This window comes from Hippopotamus amphibius, chromosome 4, assembly GCF_030028045.1.
Source record: "Hippopotamus amphibius kiboko isolate mHipAmp2 chromosome 4, mHipAmp2.hap2, whole genome shotgun sequence".
In the NCBI taxonomy this organism is placed as follows: domain Eukaryota; kingdom Metazoa; phylum Chordata; class Mammalia; order Artiodactyla; family Hippopotamidae; genus Hippopotamus; species Hippopotamus amphibius.
The window spans coordinates 71805170-71827919 of record NC_080189.1 but is presented as its reverse complement, the minus strand read 5'-3'; the positions used below and the strand labels follow the sequence as shown (position 1 = coordinate 71827919).

At 35.1% G+C, this 22750-nt stretch overlaps 1 protein-coding gene and 1 pseudogene across 4 annotated transcripts in view; both read right to left on the bottom strand.

The window, feature by feature from the left end:
* The window catches only part of HDAC9 (histone deacetylase 9), a 719791-nt gene that overhangs the window by 411605 nt on the left and 285436 nt on the right, over nt 1-22750 (bottom strand). For 2 of the 4 annotated variants that reach the window (XM_057730710.1, XM_057730712.1), the window contains exons 3-6: nt 13738-13979; nt 9486-9636; nt 8345-8465; nt 5936-6057 (exon numbers count right to left, since the gene is read on the bottom strand). In XM_057730710.1, coding sequence (XP_057586693.1) covers nt 5936-6057; nt 8345-8465; nt 9486-9636; nt 13738-13979 — 636 coding nt within the window. Of the gene's footprint in view, nt 1-5935; nt 6058-8338; nt 8466-9485; nt 9637-13737; nt 13980-22750 lie in introns of all 4 variants that reach the window. The other 2 variants (XM_057730709.1, XM_057730713.1) reach the window with 2 other exon arrangements.
* Nucleotides 19896-20615, bottom strand: LOC130851099 (casein kinase I-like; annotated as a pseudogene).

Genomic DNA, 22750 nt, shown 5'->3' with positions numbered 1-22750 from the left:
ACTGGGAAATTACAAATTAAAACCACAATGAAAAGCCATTATATACCTATTAAAATGGTTAAAATCCAAAATGTTAAACTGAAAATACCAACTGCTGGTGAGTAATAGGAACTCTGATCCACTACTGGTGGGCATGCAAAATAGTACAGCCACTTTAGAAGACAATTTGGCAGTCTTATAAAACTAAACATAGTCCTACCATAAAATCCAGCTGTTGCAATCCTAGGCTTCTACCTAATTGAGCTGAAAACCTACATCCACACAAAAACCTACATGTGAATATTTAGGGCCACTTTTTCATAATTGCTAAAACTTGGAAGGAACCAAGACCCCTTTCAATAGGTAAATGGTTAAACAAGCTGTCACTTCTCCCATATAATGTAGTATTATTCAGTGCTAAAAAGAGCTTTCAAGCCACAAAAAGACATGGAGGGATCTTAAATGCATATCACCAAGTGAAAGAAGCAAGTCTGAAAAGGCTACATACTATATGATTCCAAATATATGACATTCTGCAGAAGGCAAAACCATAGAGACAATAAAAATATAAGTAGTTACCAGAGGCTGATAGAGGGAGGGATGAACAGAATGAGCACATAGGATTTTTAGGGCAGTGAAACTCTTCTGCATTATATTGTGATGGTGGGTACATAATACGACATATGCATTTGTCAAAATCAATAGAACATTACAACACAAAGAGAAACCTTAATGTAAATTATGGGCTACATTCATAATCATGTATTGACAGTCATTCATTAATTGTACCAAATGTACCACACTAATGCAAGATGTTCACAAGAGCAGAGACTACAGGAGAGAGGGAAGAGTAACATGGGAACTGTCTATACCATGGGTCAATTTTTCTGTGAATCTAAAACCGTTCTAAAAATTAAAGTCTACTCATATAAAAGTGAAGTCAATGACAGAAATTAAAACTCTGTTTGGCCCTAGTGAGGGCCGAGCATCAGCAAGAGCTTCTCCTATGGTGAAGGAAACAAACAAATCTGCCGCTACTTTTGGACACCATACTATGCTCCCACATGCCAGCAAATATGCAAAGTTAACAAAGACCTTTATTCCCATCTTGACATTAGCACTGCAAGTGGCGAGAGATTAAAGTGAAAACATTTATCACTTTCTCCTCAGTTTTCTCATTTTATCGATAAGGTGGCAGAATACAAGTCTTTAAAAAGACTTCCCACAACAATAAGCAATTTAGTTTTCACTGATGAAAATAAATGAACCTCAATTCCTTATCAACTAGAAAGCAAAGGTAAGATTTACTAAGCCATTCCTAAGTCCTAGGTATGATCCTAAGTGCATGACATGTATTATTTAATTGAATCCTCAAAATAACTGTATGAGCCAAGTACAATAATTATTCCCATTTTACAGATGAGAGAATCACAACTTAAAGGGGTTAAGTAAATTTCCCAAGACTGAGGATCCAGAGTTCAAGCCGGTAGGTGGATTCAAAGCCCGTGTTACTGTGTCACAATGCTTCCCAATTCTGGGAAAACTAGCGTATCACAAAGAGTGTATTTCAATAATTTTAAGCAAGAGGGGCCTCTACAATGGAACTAAAAGTACTAGAATATATAAAAATACTCCAATTTTGTTCAATCTGGAATAAGATTCTAAGTGAATATTTTTATAAAAACAACTGCTATCTGTGCAGAAATGTGTGTGCATGTCCACATGTGCACATGCACATGTACTTGTGTATTATGAGAAGACACAGAGTTAGAGAGAGAGAGAGAAAGAGAGCAAGAGAGATGTTAAAACATTGTTTAAAAATCTCCGTGTACTAATTCTGGATTATAATAATTTGAAAAGGTCACCAAGGTACCACAACGTAACTAACCGCTATACTGAGGGAGATTTATAAAGTTAAATACCTCATCTCTGCCTTCTTTCCAATTACTCAGTGTGGAAAATGACATTGGCCTTCCAAAACCTTAACTTATGTTTGGACCCCTTCCCTGTTTGAGTCCTATTCTAGTGTTGCTGACCATTAAAATGAATATTTCAGTGGGGCTGGAACAGTCCTATTAGCCCCAAGCCAAGCTTTAGCTTTATATGGCTTGTGTTCTTTAAGAGGTTAATCTAGCCAGCCAGCTCACTTTGTTGAGAAGTATTAAATGGAAAGACTGTAAAGAAAGGCAAAATTCACTGGGTAAGACCCCAATAATATAATGCAGCATAAAACCTCTAGAATTTTTTTACCATAATATTTTATGAAACATATGCACACACTCATTGGAACAGAATCCAATTCAAATGGTTTTGAAGGTCACTTCAAAGTCACCGCGTGTAGTATCTTTGTGAGAAATATGTACTATTTCAAAAGTACCTGGACCCAGAAGCTTCATTTTCCTATTTTATAGCTTATTATCAGTCCAGCAGAGTATTATATTAGAGAAAAAAATCACCTACTACAGCATGATATAATTTGCAACCAAAACCTAAAATTCAGTGAAATAATCCAAATTTCAGAATCAACAAATTCTTGTGTTTTGGAACAAAAGCAATCACAGAGGGTAATTCTAAAACGAAGTGCTACTTTAAGTGTGGGCAATAAATATAAAAATTAAAAAAGTTATTTTATTCTCAACTGCAACAGCTTCACAACCAATTATGAAAGCCTTTGACATTCATTCATTGTTTTGAAAGGAGCAAAAGACATTTAAAAGCAACATGAATTAAGAATGGGCCTGATAAGAGCTAACTATTCATATTACTCTGAGATTTCCAAAAAGCCCAAATGCCATGAGCAACTATGATTCTCCTTAGGGGAAGGAAGTAAAGGTCCACTTTGCATGACAAAGGTCAGATTTCTGCAGGCAAATGAGAGTTCTGTGGTTGACTGTTCCTAGGCTGTCACTGTCTGGCTGAGTCCTAAGAGGTCAAGAGAGGTTCCAAATTCTCCTCACTGCTTACAGAACACCCCTGGGGCCACTTTAATCATTTTAAGGTCATTAGAACTTTTCTTACTTTGGTTCCAGCTTTACTCCCTTAAATCTTGCTAACGCATATTGGCAATTCAGTACTGATATAGTTGAAAAGAAATGGAAAGTATTTAGTATTATGTGCAGATCAAAAGATAGAATACATTTAACAACTTCTTTTAAATCTAAGATTGAATTCAATGAAATGCAAGTAGACCTCAGAGAGTGATAATCAGGCCCCAAAAGAAAAGCTAGACTCTATTATAGCTGTCCTGGTATTTACACTATATGATCAATGCCACTCCTCTAGATTTCATTAACTATGATGAAGCTTTATGTGAAAATTATCTTAAACAGTTACCCATTATAGTCATCACATATGTTTAACTATGATAATATTTTATTGTTTCCTTTTTTGTAATAACTATTAAGTCACTAAAATACAACAAATGCTGAAGTAAAAATTATTATTTGACTGTATTTCAATGCTCTTCTATTTAATGCAAATATACACCTAAACTTTCTCACAATGAATTGGAAATACACCAAATGGATTATATTTACAAAATTTGGAAGAGTTTTGCCTATTTGTAATTAACAAAGGATACCTCTATTTTAGATAATGTGTAGAAAACGTCTGTATTTAATTATATCATACTTTTCTTAGACAATGGGAATTGAATTAAGGAATATTTTGAAATCCCTATAGAGATATAAAAGTATTAACGGCTGTTCAAGAACTTTATTGGTACAATGTTTGAAAATGTTTGGTTTTACAGATCAGCAGCCTGACACTTCATAAATATCAGATATTCGATATAAAGGGAAGAAATTTAACATACTGGGCCAATACAGAAAATGCACCACTGGAAGAGACAAGGGCTGTTAGTTTTCACTATTATGGTATATCGCATAAAGAGATACAGAGGATGTTTCATGTTCGTACAGATTTGAATTAAATTTTGTAACGTATATCATAAGCAGGATTTCTCGTTGAACTTTGTTGTGGACTGAGAAATTCTACAAGAATAAATTAACAGCTTGCTACTCATTCTTTAGAGGAAAAATCCTAAGCTGTTCTCATGGAAACAGTGGGACACAAAGTATGGATTTTTAGTACTTGTCCTTAAGTATTGAAAAAGATCAAATTTGCTTTCTGGATACTTACTGGTTCCAAATGCCACTACTTTTCAATGTCAGTGTCAGTTCTGCAGTCAGTTTTCAATCTCTCAGTGGTAAGAATAAATTCAAAGGCTGTGTGCACAGCAGGGTAGAAGTCTTTCTCCCTGAATGTAACTATATCACTCATCAGTAACCTCCTGCCATAAGGGGACTTGTGTTTTCTTTCCTTTTAGTGACTCCTTAGGCTCTTGAATGCCAGTCACTGCCCTAAGACCTGGGGCAATATTCACATAATCTCTGTCAATAGTTCCTACACATGCCATTGGTGCAACTAAATGTCAAGGCTGCAGATCAAAGTTCCCACATTCTAAAATTCATGTCCTTTATGGATCAACTTTCATAAACTATATGCCACACTTTGGAAATATGTGGAGGCTCACTCTTTGCTTTGTTCCTTTTATCCCAGAGAAGTTTATTTATATGAAAGGCAATCTGATTTGTAGATAACAGTGTGAAATTCTCATGCAGTACATAAAACTCATTCTTTCCTTTGCATAGCCTTCTATGGAAGTATTTTATAAGTATCTTAACGGTAGAAATGTGAAAATCTTTGGGCTATTAAAATAAGAAGGCACAAATTGCTTTGCAATACTTGGCCATCCTTCCTCAGTGCATGGTACGATACGGGCTGGATGACAGAATAAATTTTTACTCATGATTGATTTTATTTTTAAATCTTCATTATGCTAGAAGTAAATTACATGACAGAAAATAGCTTCAGCATGTGTTTTTACAATCTATATCCATTTTAATTATTCAAAATTGCTTGGGAAAATGAATATAATTATTGGAAATCATTTTCGCTCTGTAGATTTATATACAAATTACATAGACCTATACTTCTTCAAGTAGATCTGAGTAAAATACAATGGACCAAACTATCTGCTCTGAATATCTTTTCACATCAATTGTGGTTATGAAATTTTTTTTCATTTACAAGTTCTCTAAAGAACTATATTTAGAAAATCTCAAACGATTTAGGACATGTATACAATTGCTATTTATGCTTATACTAGCTAAAGTTTAAATATATTTATTATCGAGGTAAAAGCATATAACACATTAAATACGTACATATCAGAGGGCTAAAAAGGAATATGGAAAATCAAATACAGACCTTAAAGCCATAGAGCTGTTTACTAAATTCCAAATTTATTCCAGATTCATTGTCCCAGTTCCCCTAAGCAAATTTTAATACAATTGCCTGAGACTATTAACTACAAAGCTTCAGGATGAGTTCTCTTATAATCTGTAAGACTCTAGGCATGTCACTTACTCAGAAGCTAGCCTTGGCCTTATCTGCTTTAGTAAACAATTAAAATGTAAGGTTTTTAAAAGTGTAAGGAAAAAGAAGATGATTGCTTCCATTTTTGTAGTAAATAGCTGAGGCTCAATAGAAAATCAGATAAATGGAGGAAATTACAGAGCTCCTCATTAATAGAGATTTAAATTTTCTGAGAAATCAAATTTCTATTTTCTTTAATTCTCCTCTTTATTGCTAATAAGAAAATAATTTGTTTAAAACCCAAAAGTGATTAACCTTTAAATTAAAAAAGCTACTTGGATAATATACTGAATGAACTGATGTAGAAATAGGAGAGAGAGTGTGTGAGAGTGTGTGTGTGTGTGTGTGTGTGTGTGTGTCTGCACGCGCGTGCGCACATCTTATGCTGAGAGCAGAGGTGGGGACAGCCTAACAGCTCTGATTCAAATTCTTTGACGTTCCTCTAGAGGTACAGCAAAATAAAGCTAGAGGAACGTTACGGAAGAACAAGTGGAGTCTTCTTGTGAAACTGACTTACCAGTTTTTCGAAGAGGGAAATCATCCTTTGCATCTTGCGCTCCTGGTAATGTGTATTTGTAGGATGGAGACGTTCCACTCAGGGGTGGAGAGCTTTGATCCAATGACGTGTGGTGGGCAGCCCTACAAAAGAAAAAGAGGGTTCACCATTTGCCCTGGAGTTTTACTGCACATTGGTCAGCAATAATCGGTTGCACATGCTGGAACACGTGTCTCAGCTGTGTTTATGTTCTTTCTTTTTTAGTGTGTACAAACCACAGCCTCATGTAACCAGGTTCACTTTAGCAGTATGGTATGGAATGATGCAGGATGTCCAAGAACGCCCACTGTGCGTTTGGTCACAAAGTCACATAGAAAAGCTTGCTTCACTAAAATAGAGAATTTACCAAGAGCCCAAGTTTTGATACCTGAGATTACTGTGTATGTTTTCTTAAGAGCCAAATTAGTGGAAAAGTCATCATCCAAATCCTTTTCAGTCAACAATGTAGAACAATCAAGGTAACAGTAAACATACAGAAGGACTTCATTTTTAAAAAAATTGCTAGGTAGTACATGAGAGTGCATTAGGGTGCCTTTCTACTAGAGAGACAGTACTGTGCAAATAGCCTCAGGTCTCCTGACTTCTAGCAGTTTCAAGGTAAAAGCTGGAGACACATCCTTCTTCAATATGAAACTGATCTTTTAAAATCTTTTGTCTTTACTGCATTAATGCAGTAAAAGAGATGTAATTGTGATACTGGAAAATAGTTTAGGGCTGAACATAGACTACCCAGTGGATATAAACATCTATAATCATTATACATGAAGAAAACAATAGATAGGGCATAGTATCACCACCATGATGATTCTACCAATATTATTTATTTGAATCAACATTTTCAAAAATTAACTAGTGTAAGGATAGTTTATCTAGCCGTAACTGGCAAAAAAATATTTAGGTCAGGTTTCATAAATTAATGACTTATGGCAGTCCAGGAGTTGGACCCTATTGAAGTTCAGTTCACTACAAAAAGGACTGCTAAGTAACATTTGAGAGCCATGTCGAAAATACCCAAGAGAATAGCTAAAGAATTTTCAGCTGACAAGTTGTTTGCATGTAGTTGTTTCCATTTAAAAAAAAAAAAAGGTATTATCTTTTCTTCAAACAGGCTTTAACTTGGAATATGAATTAGTTATAAATTATGTATGTAATTTTAAATAACAAAAAGGAATTTCTTTTCCAATACTTTTTGATGTTGATTGAACATGTGAAAATTTTCTTCAGGGGCTGGTTTCTCAAGTCAATTGACATGCATGATAGAAATTGCATAAACCATTAAAAATATTTATATAGCATTCTGGAATCTGCCTCATCTTTTTTTTTTTTGGATGCAGAGAAGGGAAATTACTTATAAGACAGAATCATAAGGACAATAACTCTTTAAATAGAACTCCTGGCATGCTTGAAATGTCAATATAACAGAGTATCAAATAATCAAGTATTTACTCCCTTATCCTTATGATGTGATTAAAAAACATGTAAGTGTAAATTCCTAAACATATTTTTTAAATATGAGATGAGGCTATGATCTATTAATCTATTACCCAAATATGCTTTGACGATTAGCTTTTCTCCTGATTTTTAAAAATATCACCTTCTTCATACTTTATAGAAGGAAGAATTGTGTGTTGCATAGTATCTCTTTACTGGACTTTGAGAAACATGGTTGCATAAAAAACTATAATACCACAGTGTGTTATGTTAGTGTGTGTGTTAAAAACCAATCTATTCTCATTTTACAGGGTGGGAAGAAATGAGATGAGGTGGGTAGGGGTAAACTAGTCCCTGAAGACTTAGATGTATCAGTTAGTTACTTTTCTTTTCTTCTCTTCCCTCCCTTGTCTCCGCCCCCCCCCCTTTTAATTACGTCAAAAATCTTCTGGACTTTTAAAAATAATTCAGATTTCCACCTTATTTCAAGCCAAGTAAAATAAAATATCAACCAGCCAAATCTTCAGAAATTACTGTAAAGATATCAGATGCACCATCTGAGAATAGAAAAATGCAAAATATGAATTAATTTCTATGCCCCACCCTACATCTGTCAGTTATTCATTTGGCAAAGAACATGTATAATACTTTCTAGCCCTCAAGATGATACTTGCTAACATTTATTTAAGAGCTGCTCTCTGTTATATACTTTACCACATTATTTCACAGGACCTTCTCAGAAACCCTAGAGGGCAGGTACTATTACTGTCCTCTTTTTACAGAGGAAAAAAAAAGCCTCACAGAATTTGACGAACTTGCCCACAGTCATATAGCTGAGAACTTGGCAGCCCAGGGATTTGTGCCCAGGTCGGCTGAATTGAGAACTTGCGATCTTTACCGCTGGGAATGAAAAAAGACAAACACTGCACATACGTGTACCAGAGCTTGGGATGGCGGCTCACGGAATGATTTTTTCCATTAGTTGGAGTGTCTTTTGTTGCTGATTTACTCAACAGGAATTCTTGAAGCTTCTGCTTTACTTCTGTACTTGCCACTGCCCCTGAAACACACACACATACAGAAACAGATGGCGACTTGGGGTTCTGTCTTTTCATGCCTCTGGAATATTTAGCAAAAATTAAGAAGTAACACCACTCGTCACAGCACATGTTTTCCTATTAAAAGAAGAAACCAGAGTCTAAACAGGCTTTAGAAAATCACATAGCAACATTCTGTAACTACTGCTTCAACTGCCAATTTTTAAAAGACCTTCGATGATTTCTTTAATTGCTTTTGCAGAAAGGGGATTCCCAGAATTAATACTAATTTTTTCCTAAGCTTTAAAAAATACTGCTGAGAAACAAAACACTGCTTTTTAAAAGTCAAGAATCTTGGGAGATCATATAAGTGATTAAACACATTAAAATGAGCTCTTCCGAATTGCTAGTTTGAAAAACTTTTTTAAAAAGCTCTTTTGAGCATTAAACAAATAAATATTGCTGACAATTCCCGTTTAAGTCATCACATTTTAAACCTTGCTACCACCTGATTTTGAACTGACCTCATACAGGGGAATTATTTGGATCTGTCTCCCTCTTGTGGATAGTTTTTTCTTTTTTTTCTTTTTTTCTTTTTTCTTTTTTCAACAAAAGTTCTGCCTTAAATCTTTTCAAAGTCTGGGTACTTGAAAACTAAATGAGACAAGGCTTGACTTATTAAAGAGCAATTATTACTTGAGCAGAAGGAAGATATGGTGGAGTAATGTGGAAGTAAGTTTATTATTAAACACAATGGCATAGCTATATTGTCTTAGTATAACGTTATTTTTAAGGTTCAAAACAATAGAAATTAGCATCTTTGCCAAACAATGCTATGTTTACTTCTGGAGATGCTTGAAGACTGAATGCAGAGAGCTGATACGTGAATGTAAAAGCTTTACATTTAGGTCCATAATTTATTCTTTTACTTAAACACAGACAATTTTGACAAGTTTAATTCCACTCTTTATCAGGCTCCTTTCTGAATGACGATCAGCTAAAGATGAGGGAAGAGATCCATCTTTTACCCTGGTGCCTCTTACTTTCTCGTCCTCTATCTTTGCCTCTGAGAGGAGGAAGCTGCTGTTCTCTGCGGTGCCTCTCTACTTCCTGTTCTTGCCTCTGCTGCTCCAGTTTCTGCTCCTTTTCTAGCAGTTCTTGTTGCTGTTTTATGGCTAGTAGTTCCTGTTGCAACTTGCGAGAAGAGAAAGACATGAGAGTGTGCAATTTCTTTAGTCTTCACAGTCATCAATGACCGAAACTGAAATGTATGAGCTTTTGGAAATTTTTTGTATTTACTTTACATTTTACCCATTTTTTGGTATATTATTGAAATCTAAAGACAAGCAACTAATGCCATAAATGGCCTTAATGTCATTAACAAGCAAGTTTTTAGGCAGCTTCATCACCTATACCGTCCTATCAGAATATTACCAAATTCACTCAGATCTTCAGTTCCTTGAGTAACTTTTCTTTGTGCATCTGAAATATATGATACAGGCAAAGAAAGGCAGGAACTTCCCAGAAGTCTATTTTACCAAGTCCCTTGCAACATAACAATTGAAATCTTCACTTCTTATCCTGAGAAATGGTGTGAACATAAACTGAATAGAATAGTGAGATATGAGTTAATTTGAGGGAAATCTATGTGAAATAAAATGAAGGCTAAAAATTTCACAGAGAAGGTTTTCAATAGATGAATGCAATCTCTATAACACGCTCTTCTTTCAAAATAGCAAAGTCTAATTAGTTCACTCAGCACACAAAACCCTTCATATTAAAGCCTGGTCAAGAAGAAATCACTTCCATAAGACTATACTTTGATGTACTTTTGTTTGGCTGTCTGAATCCCTTGAATTCACTTCCAAATAATGTACAACATGAATATAAAGCATTCTTAATAATCATTTTGAGAGATCAATTTTTTCAGGCTGAGAAATAGGTATCTAGGAATAATCATAAATGTGCCCACTGTGGAATAACTCAAGATAGAGTTCTACTAGGCTCTGACATAACTAGACACGCGATCTAGACAATTTACCAAGCTACTCAGAGCATTGGTTCCTCATATATAAGACAGAGAAATAATCTGCCTCATGCATCACATTCATAATTGCATATGAAATTTAGGTTGTAAGTTTGAACAATACTAATTTTGCTTATTATTACTATTTTAAACTCTTAATACTAATGAAGTTAGTGTAATTTCCTGCTTATATGAGACAGGTGCTTAAAATTCTGAAATTTACACTGCAAAGTAACAGAACAAAAATTAAATGTTATGTGGAATGGCATCACAGTCACTGTGGAGCAACAGGAAGCCAGCCCTGCATCTCAAACATGATAGCTTTACTCATCCCAGAAGGACATGGTTATTAGAAGCATTTCTGGTTACCTTTCATATTGCGATCTTTGGCATTGGATCTGATCCGCCAGTCTCTTAATAGTGTTTTTAGATACTCCATTTTAACTGAAAATTTTTATAATTCTGCTCAAACTTTGCCTTAAATATTGGGGTTGGCCAAATTAATTTATTGCTTCTCCCAAAGCCCCAGTGGAATTGAATATTAATCTCTTTTAGGAATCTAGAAAAGCACACAATTTAATTTCCACAGCTACTATTCATTACCCAAGATCGCAGGAATGAGGTTAAAAAAAAAAGAATCAAAACTCTACACCTCCAGTTTCAGATGTGCCAGTTCAAGACAGAGGCAGAATGAAGTAGTAGCTTTGGAGGCAGTCAAGGCAAGATTACAAATCCTGGAGCACCCACTTACTGGCTGTGTGGCCTTGGGCAAGTGACAGTGTTTCTCTCTGCCTCAGATTACCAGGTGGAAAACTGAGATAACAGCATCTAATTCAACAGATGTTGATTATAGAAGCCAGATTCAAAACACTAATGTAAGTAAAGCATTACGCTGTCTTCCTCATAAAAATGTTGCTAAAATCTAAATGAATGTTAAAAGCATCAACTTTTAGCCCTATCCATAAAAAAATATAAAACAATAAAATTAAAAAAATTTTAAAACATTTAAAAATTTAAAAAGATTTAAAAAAAAAAATCTTCCTAAACTTAAAAGGAAATTTTAAGTATGTCTTTAGTTTCTGAAAAAGCAACTTATTACTCTGGAAAAATCATTCCAAAAGCTTTTTTCTTTTAGCTATCTCAGAATCATTTTTCTCCCTCCCCTTTTTCAATATTTTCCAGACATCAGTAAACCTGCTATATGCTACCCTGTTTGGGGCAAGGTAACAATTACCTATTTGCTACTATTAACTTTTCAGTAAAATGAAACAATTAATTACTTTAAAAAATTTTATACTGATCTTTACAACTACAAAAGGCATTAAACACAAATGAAAAGATGTACCTAAAGCTGTAATTTATCAGTATTGCCCTATATTCAGGGCAACATGACTTGCACACCACAGCAAAACAAACCAGAGAGTAACTTAAATCTTAAAGTATGGTGAACAATATAAATTTTACTCATTTGTTATTGCCATCTTAGCATGCCTAGAATGAATGAAGAAAGGAATCTAGACATCAATGTTATTGTTTCAAAGGTCAAACGGAAATAATGTTCCCGAATCATTCAAAAATAAGTCTATAAACTAAATGAAGTTTTCCTATGCTGCAAAATATAGTCATGATTCCATATGGGACTTAAAACAAAATCCTCACTCATTTTTAAGGTATCTTATAGATCAGTAATTGTAAGAGCTCTTTTAGTCAAGTTCATTAGTTAAAGGAAAAAAATACTACATTTTATATCAGGGATCAAAGAGCCTTTTTTTGAAAATAAGATAAAATGTGCCTTCCAGCTAGGGAAATATTATTAAACAAGGAGCATAGGAAAAAAAAGCATTTTTACCTTCTCAGACACTGTAATATCAATGTGGTAAAATTATTTTATATTAACATAGATTCATTATCTATATTAACCTCATAAAGGTGCTTGTACTTGATATGCAAGGGAGTAAAAGATTAAGTGCCTATAATACAATATAATAAAATATGAAATAATATAACATATACTTTATTGTATTAATAAATTAACATATTTTTAAGTCATGTTTGAAGGCACTGCACCTAAAAACGGACTTCTTATTATAAATATATGCTGCTTTATATTACTGTCATAATAAATTCAAATTAAACATCTACTAAGTCAGACCAAAATAGCTTTCTTTTAAATATCTTTGTCAAGAAGTCAAAAGACATCTTACGAATAAAGCTGAAGTAATATTTCTGAGGATATAAGAGAATAAAGAGATACACGGACACATCTAGAATGATCTGATAATAAAACAGTCCATCACAAAAAATTCTGGGATATGGACATATTTCTCTTAGAATAATTTAAACAACTTGGGTCTCAAATTGTCAACTTCCAAATTCTTTCAATAAATTCTTATCTAGTCTATTAGGCTTAAATAAAAACATTGAAAATATCTGTACCAGTTTTTTCATATATAATTCTGTTGAGCTTTTCTTATGTTATTATTTTGAATGTATACATTATGAGGTCTTTTCCATAAGGAAGATCAGGGAATACTCAGAACATCTACTTATAGACCAAAGACAAAAATAAAAAATTTAAAAAAGTCTCCCTCTTCACATAAAGTGATTAATTTATCCTCTCCAGTAAATAGTATATGCAGATTCTTTTTTTTAAATTAATTTTTATTGGAGTATAGTTGATTTACAATGTTGTATTAGTTTCTACAGTACAGCTATACATATACATATATCCCCTCTTTTTTTTGGATTTCGTTCCCATTTGTCACCACAGCGCATTAAGTAGAGTTCCCTGTGCCATACAGTATGTTCTCATTAGTTATCTATTTATACATAGTATCAGTAGTGTATATGTGTCAACTCCAATCTCCCAATTCCTCCCACCACCCCACCTCCTTTCTCCCTTGGTATCCATACATTTGTTCTTAGAAATATAAGGCTCATGGTTCTTCTTGATGGAGAGTAGATGGGGTAAATGGACAAAATTATGTAGAATAGAATCTTAAAAAGGGTGGGAAGTTACTATTCCCTACCATTGATGCTGTAAACTAAAGGATAAAAGAGTGGTAGAGGCTCCTTTCCAAGAAGCAAAGCAGGTTTTTTGCCGGGATTTCTTTTACTTACCCAAGGTTTTCACTAGTACAACCAGTTTCCTCCCAGCCATGCATCTATATCTTTTCACAGTGAAACATTCCCTCAGTGCTCCCTCTTATGCCCATATTATGGTGCAGGCTCCCTGAGTCAATGGTCAGAGACAAAGAAACATTTGCTACCTTGATGTGCTCCTGAAGCTGAGCCTGGTGCTGCCGTGTCAAGTTCTCATGCTGTTTCTGAAACTCTGCAATCAAGAGCTGCTTCTGGATTTGCTGCTGTTGCTGGATGAGGAGTAACTCCTGCTGCAGTTGCTTCTCACGGACTACAGGGTCCACCACGGGCATCATCATCCTGAGGTCTGTCCTTAGGTCTAAAGGTGAGATGGGCTCCAGGCCCACAGGAACCTCTGACTTCACATCGACTGGAGACAGAAAGGAAAAGGAGGGGTGATAGAGGATAGAAAATTAGCACATTGACTTGGAAACAAATGAAAAGTGAAAGACACTATACCCCATTACACAAATTTTACGTCAACAAATCTAGCCCTTTATTTCACAAGGATGATAGAAGGTCTTCTGTATATCAGGTTTGCTAAAATGAACCACATGCTAATCTTCAGCCAGCAATTTATACTTGGCTGTAAAATCTTCCACATTTCCCTTTCTCAAAGAGATGACTCCAAAGATTCATGGGCATCAAAGTTGTTCATAAAACTTATTCTACTGGACCACTGACCAACTGTAAGTCAACTTAGGACAACAAAATGCAACTCTATTGATGAAAAGATGTCACGTTATATTAGAGAACATCTAACACAACTAAATTTGTACGCTTGCAACCATTTTTGTTTGTAATCAGAGTCAGAAGATATACTCCAACATATATTCCTTAAGAAGTAAAGCTTTTAAAATAATGTATTTGTAGGGCTATTGGACCTAGCAAAGAAAAAGTGCAAATCTGCATGCTAAAATGTGGCAAATGGTGAGTAGAAAGAAAATAAAGACCCAGTGTAGAAAGAAGTCACCTAATTTTCAATTTAAAATAATTGTAAAAACTTAAAAACTACTGGAACCCAAAAAACAAATACTTCTATAAATCGACTTTGACATGCAGGCTGCCAATTTTCAACCTCTACTCTAAATCTAAATGACTATTCCCATAACTTTTAAAAGGATGTATTACCTTCAGGGTAACTGTGTTACCCTGAGTGTGTTATTCAAGTTCTCTGGGTCTCAGTTCCCTTATGTGTAAAATGGAGATAATTACCATTAACAGTAACAACATAGAGTTGTTAAAAGGATTAAGTGAGATAATTCATTCACAAAGAGTGACAACATACAGTAATCCCTCAATAAATACTTAAAAAAAAAGATTATATAAGAAAGGAAATTTCCTGTGTATTAAAATAAATCATCAGTACTGTGGGGCTCACCAAACAAAAATATGGAGCAACTATGAAAATAAAATTGTATATGATTTCTATTAAATATTAGAAAATAAAAACACTAGAACTTCTAGAAAATTTTTAAAACAAGAAAGCAAAGAAATATAGCCAACTTAAAAAAAAATCCACCTTCACTAGTAAAGCAATGTAAATTTTAAATCAAAATAAGGCATCACTTTTCTAACTATTAAATATCATATATGTGATTCACACATATGCACATGTGTAGGTACAACGTTCCCTTGTATAGGGTAAACATATGACCAAGTAGACAATTATATATTGCAAGTGGTACTGCCAGTTGCTTTAAAACTTTTGAAAAAGTGATATGTGATATCACAATTTGGTGATACGTATCATGAGGCATTAAATATATCTACCGTTTGATTCAGGTTTGACAACTCTTGGAATATATCTTAAGGAGATAATTCTAACAGAGGAAGAAATAGTTCAATGTCATAGTGTTTACTGAAGTATTATTATTTTAATTGAAATCACAAAGGAAATGTCTAGTAAAATATGTCACACCCATTTCATGGAAAAATATGCAATCATTAAAAATAATATTTATGGGAACATGAAAAATGCTGTTACAAAATTAAATGAAAGAACAATAATAAAAATGACAGATACCCTATGATAACTCTTTAAATATAATTTAGTCAATATACATTTATTGAGAACCTTAAATTTCCAAGTTGATTCTGGATGTTTGGGTTTGGTAGTGAAACAAAAAGACAAAAACATTCTAGCCCCCATAGAGCATATACTCTACTGGAGATTTAATGGTTTCAGTCTCTGAATTCTATTAGCAAAGACTGGTGAGATACAGAACAAAAGAAAGTTGTATTTTGGGTGGAAATATGAATAATTTTCCCCCTTCTACTCTTCCATAATTTTACAAATTGTATCTAATGCTCTGACTCCTACTCTGAGTAACTTAAATTTGCAGATTCCAGGTTGGAAACTACAAAGTTAATATTCCATGCGGATTTAAGAGCAATTTTCAGCAAGTCAAGAAAGCCTAACAAGAATACTGCCTATAGAAGTTAATGCTTCAAACACTAACTGAAACGTTAATGTCTTGCTTATCATCTGAATTGTGTGTACATCCAGGCATATGTGTGTACAGGCACATGTGTGTGTCGGCATGAAGAGGTGGAGTGGGGGAACTGGTATTAATTTTGGTTGCTGACACTGGTGGTTTTTCAATGTATAGATCTGAAGAGCTTGCACTGATGGTACTGTATATGTCACCTTAATGAAAATGGGAAAACAATTTATTAATAAACCATAGTTTGGTTTGGTGGACAATATCTTTTTTTTTTTTAATTAAATAATTTTATTTTTTTTGGCTGCATTGGGTCTTTGTTGCTGCGCGCAGGCTTTCTCTAGTTGTGGTGAGTTGGGGCTACTCTTTGTCGTGGTGCACAGGCTTCTCATTGCAGTGGCTTCTCTTCTAGAGTACGGGCTCTAGGTGCGCGGGCTTCAGTAGTTGCAGCACATGGGCTCTGTAGTTGCGGCTTGTGGGCTCTAGAGTGCAGGCTCAGTAGTTGCGACGCACGGGCTTAGTTGCTCTGCAGCTTGTGGGATCTTCCTGGCCAAGGGATCAAACTCGTGCCCTCTGCACTGGCAGGTGGATTCTTAACGACTGTGCCACCAGGGAAGCCCTGGATAATATCCTCTAAAACATGATACTTGCGAAAGGAACAATGTTAATTGTGACAAGTTTGGAACTGAGGAAGATGGCCTGTAAGATCTCTTGGTCAGAGAGTCCAATGTATAATTTTCAATTAAGGCTCTGGAGTAACATGAGATTTTTGAGCATAAATTTATAGAGTTGGCATTATTCCAACCAAGAGCAATGGCTGTTAATGATATATTTCATTTTTACATTAAAAAAGCCAAACTAAAGCCTCAGTTTTTACATGGACATCCCAAAAAACAAATTTAACCCTATAAAGACAAAGTGTAAAATTTCAAGTGACCCTGGGGTTTCTTGCTGCTGGCATTCTTATTATCCATAAATTATAACCATCAAACCACCCTCCCCCCTAAGAAAAAAACAAAAAAGATAAGGAAAAAAAGAGTCCCAGAACTCTCCAAAGCAGCTAGTGTAAGCCTCAAAGGGTAATTTGACTTCTTAACCTGCTATCCCAACAGAAATGATTGTGTCTAACTGCTTGCCTTTGTTCAGAGACTAATCACTAAATTGTGAAAAATCACCCTCAACTTACAAAAACTGCTCTTGATTATAAATAATTGCCCAAGACTGAGAGAAAGCGGCAGGCAAGATCCCAGTCTTTCATCCAATTTATTCAGCAGCAATCCACATTCCATTTGTCTAGACTAAATATAGCAGCGTTTATACAAGAAATCAATAGTGCTTGCAGAGAGGAGAGCAAAGGCATGAATATTTCATCAAACTCAGAGAGAAATGGCAATCAGCAAACTGACGGTTCTGTGTAGGTCATCTCTGGCCTGCTGGATTTGTTCCTGTTACTTGGACAATAGCTCATCTCTGGCTAATCATAATCATATCGTAGCCATTCTTTCTATGTTTAACATTAATTGCATTGTGGGTAACAAAGTCTCATCATATTCCAAAAAGAATGATGGATTTTTCTTACATCTTCTGTGACAGGCTAATAAGCCTCCCCAGGAGCAATAATAGTAACACAATACTAGGGCTGAGTTTCAACAAGATCCAGTCACTTGCACATCACAGAATGTGAAAGAAAGGGTATTGTCCATAGCTGCTGTATTACCATAATCAGAAATAATCAATTTACAAGGAGAAAATAACAACCAATTTTAACAATGAGGAAACGGAATCATTACTGTTCACAACGTTTCTTGTCTAGGAACACGCAAATTCCTTACAAATTACTTAGAACAGGTGGGCAGTGATATGTAAGTTAGAAGGAAGTTGATGATAACAGTATCATTAGCATTAGTTATAAACAAATTCTATTATCTTAACAGATCTCATAACTTTATTTGGACTCTATTTGCCTGAGATTTCAAATACATGCCAACATATAGGTATATTATATTTATATTATTGTTCTAATACCAAACGCCCAGTCAGAACATTTCCACATAAATATATTAACTCGTCTTATCATCATTTTACAAAGTTCTGCTCATTCTTTCCTCAGTGTCGTTCTTATTCTTTGATAGTTATTCCTTCTTTTGTTTAGCGTTTATCAACTCATGCAATTTTTTAGAAACAATTCTTAGTTTTTTAAGAAACATGGAAACAAAATAGCTTCCCTTTCAAAATAAAAAGCTCATATAGCTGTTTATGATAATTCTATTTATTTAAGCAACATACTTACCTGTTCAGTTGTAACTAAATTTCTTTGATAAATATGTTTTTTAAATACCAAGACCATTAGAGTTAAACCAAAGTACTAAGGGTACCCTAAGTAGCCATGGCATGTTTCTTAATTCTTCACTTTAGAGGCTATTACTTATAACACAGGTAAGCAGAGAGAATTTTCATATGTTCACAAACAGGAATCTTTGGTGGCTTCTTTATCAGCTGGCTTACAAACAAGAAGCCATCCATTTTAAGAATGTTTTAAGTGAATAACTTGCAAACCTCATGATGGAAAAATTCTAAGAATGCAAATTTTGACCATTTACAACTATCACAACAATAGTTGAAGACTGTTCATGCTGTTCCTCTGAATGAGATTCCGAAGCAGAGTAATGCAAAGCACAGGCTTTCACATAAAAAAAAAATTGCATAGGCACAATCTCGCCACCAATTTGTATATGTCAATTTAGTTAAAAGTTGAAACTTGAAAAAATGTGACAAAAAAAATGGAACCATGTTTAACTTTCTCAGTTAATATTCACAGTTACAACAGCTACAATAATATTTGGGATATAGCATCACCAGTGCTGCCCAGAGTCAGTTTATATGGAAATTAAGTTCTTATACCAAAAAATGGTTGTCCACAACCACTGGCAGGTGCACATATAAACAACAATTTCCAGATCTGGGAGAAACAAATGTTGCTCTGATCAGCTGTTCAGCTTCTTTTGTTCCTTCTTTCCTGCACAGAAATCTGTGAGAGTTTGGGCCTGCAGACTCCACCCATGGGAAAAGGCTGTCTGCTGTGCTGTTTTGTGCTTTAATATCAACCAGTCAAATATGTGGGCCTCTCAGTAGTTCAGGGTTCAGAAAAGAATGTGGATATGGAAAACAGGATGGAGGGAGGTTCCTTAAAAAACTAAAAATAGAACTACCATAGGACGCAGCAATCCCACTACTGTGCACACATACCCAGAGAAAATCATAATTCAAAAAGACACATGCACCCCAATGTTCATTGCAGCACTATTTATAACAGCCAGGACATGGAAGCAAGCTAAATGTCCATCAACAGAGGAATGGGTAAAGAAGATGTGGTATATATGTACAATGGACTATTACTCAGCCATAAAAAAGAACGAAATTGGGTCATTTGTAGAGATGTGGATGGACCTAGAGACTGTCATACAGGGTGAAGTAAGTCAGAAAGAGAAAAACAAATATCATATATTAATGCATATATGTGCAATCTAGAAAAATCGTATAGATGACTGTATTTGCAAAACAGAAAAAGAGACACAGATGTAGAGAACAAATGTATGGACATCAAGGGGTGGTGGTAGGATGAATTGGGAGACTGGGATTGACATATATACACTATTGATACTATATAAAATAGATAACTAATGAGAACCTGCTGTATAGCTTGGGGAACTCAGTACTCTGTGGTGACCTAAATGGGAAGGAAATGCAGAAAAGAGGGGATATATGTATACATATAGCTGATTCACTTTGCTGTTCAATAGAAACTAACACAACATTGTAAAGCAACTATACTCCAGTAGAAATTAATTTAAAAAAAAAATGTGGAATAGCTGTCTCGGATACACGTAATACAGACTTTTTTCAAAGTATAGCCTATAATAATAGTTTAAGTACATGGGAAATTCTGCAGGAATTTATATGAAACTTCATCAGGAATAGACATCTTCCACTAATCTTTTCCTATTTGTTTCTTTTTTGCAGCCTTCACCAGGACAGGCTGGTTCTATTAACATTTGTCTGCATGCATCCTAATGATACTATGTCATCTATGAAACTCTGCTCAATACCAAGATGTTCACTGATGCTGGTTTGTCAGGTAGTGCCAGAGAGATTATTATCTGCTCTGTAGAGTATGTACTGCCTTGTCCTGTCATTTCCATTCTTTCTGGCTAAACCAAAATCAGTACGGAATAACAGTGACACCCACTACCAATTAGGAAGTTATCTGGCTTACTGTGTCTTAAACTCTTTGTATACACATATGCAATCCTACAGATCATCTGATCAGCTAATGCAAGTATTTTTCACTGTGAGCCTTCTAGAACAGAAATTGGAGAGGTCTTGGAGAATGGATGGAAGGAGATCCATAAGTAGCACTTACAATCTTTGTCTTACTTTATATGTGGGATGTCAAACGCACCTTGTAGAATCTTAAAGTTTGCTCTGGTACAGCAGTGGGGGATACCTAGCTTTCATGATTCTAGCTTCACTGCCACTTCTTCACCATTGGTTATGTTGATCATCAGAGAGAGCTTTTCAGGTAGAATCCAAGGGCTTTGGGAAACAAACAGAACTTCAATCTTTTTCTTCCTTCAGCTCCATGAAATTGATTTAAACTTATTAAAACCACCTTGATATTTCCCTTTTTGAAATCCCGCTACCATCTCCCGCTATTGTTTAACAGTGATTCGGAACCAAAGAAATCCAATTTTGTAATTTTATTTACACTTTTATCCTTTATATCTTGTTGGTTATATCACAGCATAAAGCTAACTGAGGGCTGGTCCACGCCTGATACCTGCTTGTATCTTATTCCTCTAGCCCTTTGCCTCAATAATACTGCAGCATAAATTCTTAAGTATTATATACTTCATAACAGCTAAAGAAATTACCAGACTGTTTAGGGCTTTATGTATCTAAAATAACATTGAAATCACTGTTTTTATAGTATCATTAGGTTGACATATCACTTCTCATTTACACCTTTATTCAGCAAATATTTGTAAAGCCATAATAAATGCCAAAACAGTTTTTAGTCAACGAGAAGTAAGGAACTGCCTTCAAGCCATAAACCAATGGAGAAAACATGATACATTAAGGGCAATGGTGCTGGTGCTCCAGAATCCCACCTGGGCCCTCTTCTATTTCCTCTCCAGGACTCTCAATGGCGATATTTTCCCTTCCCAGGACTTTATTTGCTTCCTATATGGTGACAAGTCTGTCTCCAGTCTAAACATCTATTCTAAACTTGCCACCATATATGTAACTACTGCTGGTACTCTCTATTTCGCTGTCTTATACTGCCCTTTCTCCAGTACATCTGGTTCCATGCTGCCAGGGGAGAACACGAAAGTGATATTTGACTCCTCTTTCCCCTTTATTATCCATACCTGATCAACATAAATAATCTTTTCTACTCAAATATTTTTTGAATTCATCAGGCGTTCTCCACTACCACTGCCTGTTTTATTTTTTTATTTTTTTTTAAGAACTTTCATTGAGATACAGTTAACAGACAATAAACAGCATATATTTAGAGTGTACAATTTGGTGTCCCAATCTCCCAATTCATTCCCCCCCAACCCTCCCTGCTCTCCCCACTTGGTGTCCATGTGTTTGTTCTCTACACCTGTGTCTCTATTTCTGCCTTGCATTTCCTCTTTCATAGTTGTTAGCATTTGCCTTCTGTACTGAGGTGTTCCTATATTGGGTGCATATATATTTATAATTGTTACCTCCTCTTCTTGGATGGATCCCTTGATCTTTATGTAATGTCCTTTCTTGTCACTTGTAACATTTTTTATTTTAAAGTCTATTTTATCTGACAAGAGTATTGATACTCCAGCTTTCTTTTGATTTCCATTTGCATATAATATCTTTTTCCATCCCCTCACTTTCCATCTGTATGTGTCCCTAGGTCTGAAGTGGGTCTCTTGTAGACAGCATATATATGGCTCTTGTTTTTGTGTCCATTCAGCCAGTCTGTGTCTTCTGGTTGGTGCATTTTGTCCATTTACATTCAAGGTCATTATCAATATGTATGTTCCTATTATCCTTTTCTTAATTGTTTTATTTTTGTTTCTGTAGGTCCTTTTCTTCTCTTATGTTTCCCGCTTAGAGAAGTTCCTTTAGCATTTGTTGTAGGGCTGGTTTGGTGGTGCTGAATTCTCTTAGCTGTTGCTTGTCTGTAAAGCTTTTGATTTCTCCGTCGAATCTGAATGAGATCCTTGCTGGGTAGAGTATTCTTGGTTGTAGGTTCTTCCCTTTCATCACTTGAAATATATCGTGCCACTCCCTTCTGGCCTGCAGAGTTTCTGCTGAGAAATCAGCTGTTACCCTTATGGGAGTTCCCTTGTATGTTATTTGTCGTTTTTCCCTTGTTGCTTTTAATAACATTTCTCTGTCTTTCATTTTTGTCAGCTTGACTACTATATGTCTTGGCATGTTTCTCCTTGAATTTATCCTGCCTGGGAGTCTCTGCACTTCCTGGACTTGGGTAGCTCTTTCCTTGCCCATGTTAGGGAAGTTTTCAACTAGAATCTCTTCCAATATTTTCTCAGGTCCTTTCTTTCTCTTGTTTCCTTCTGGGACCCCTATAATGTGAATGTTGGTGCGTTTAACATTGTCCCAGAGGTCTCTTAGGCTGTCTTCAGTTCTT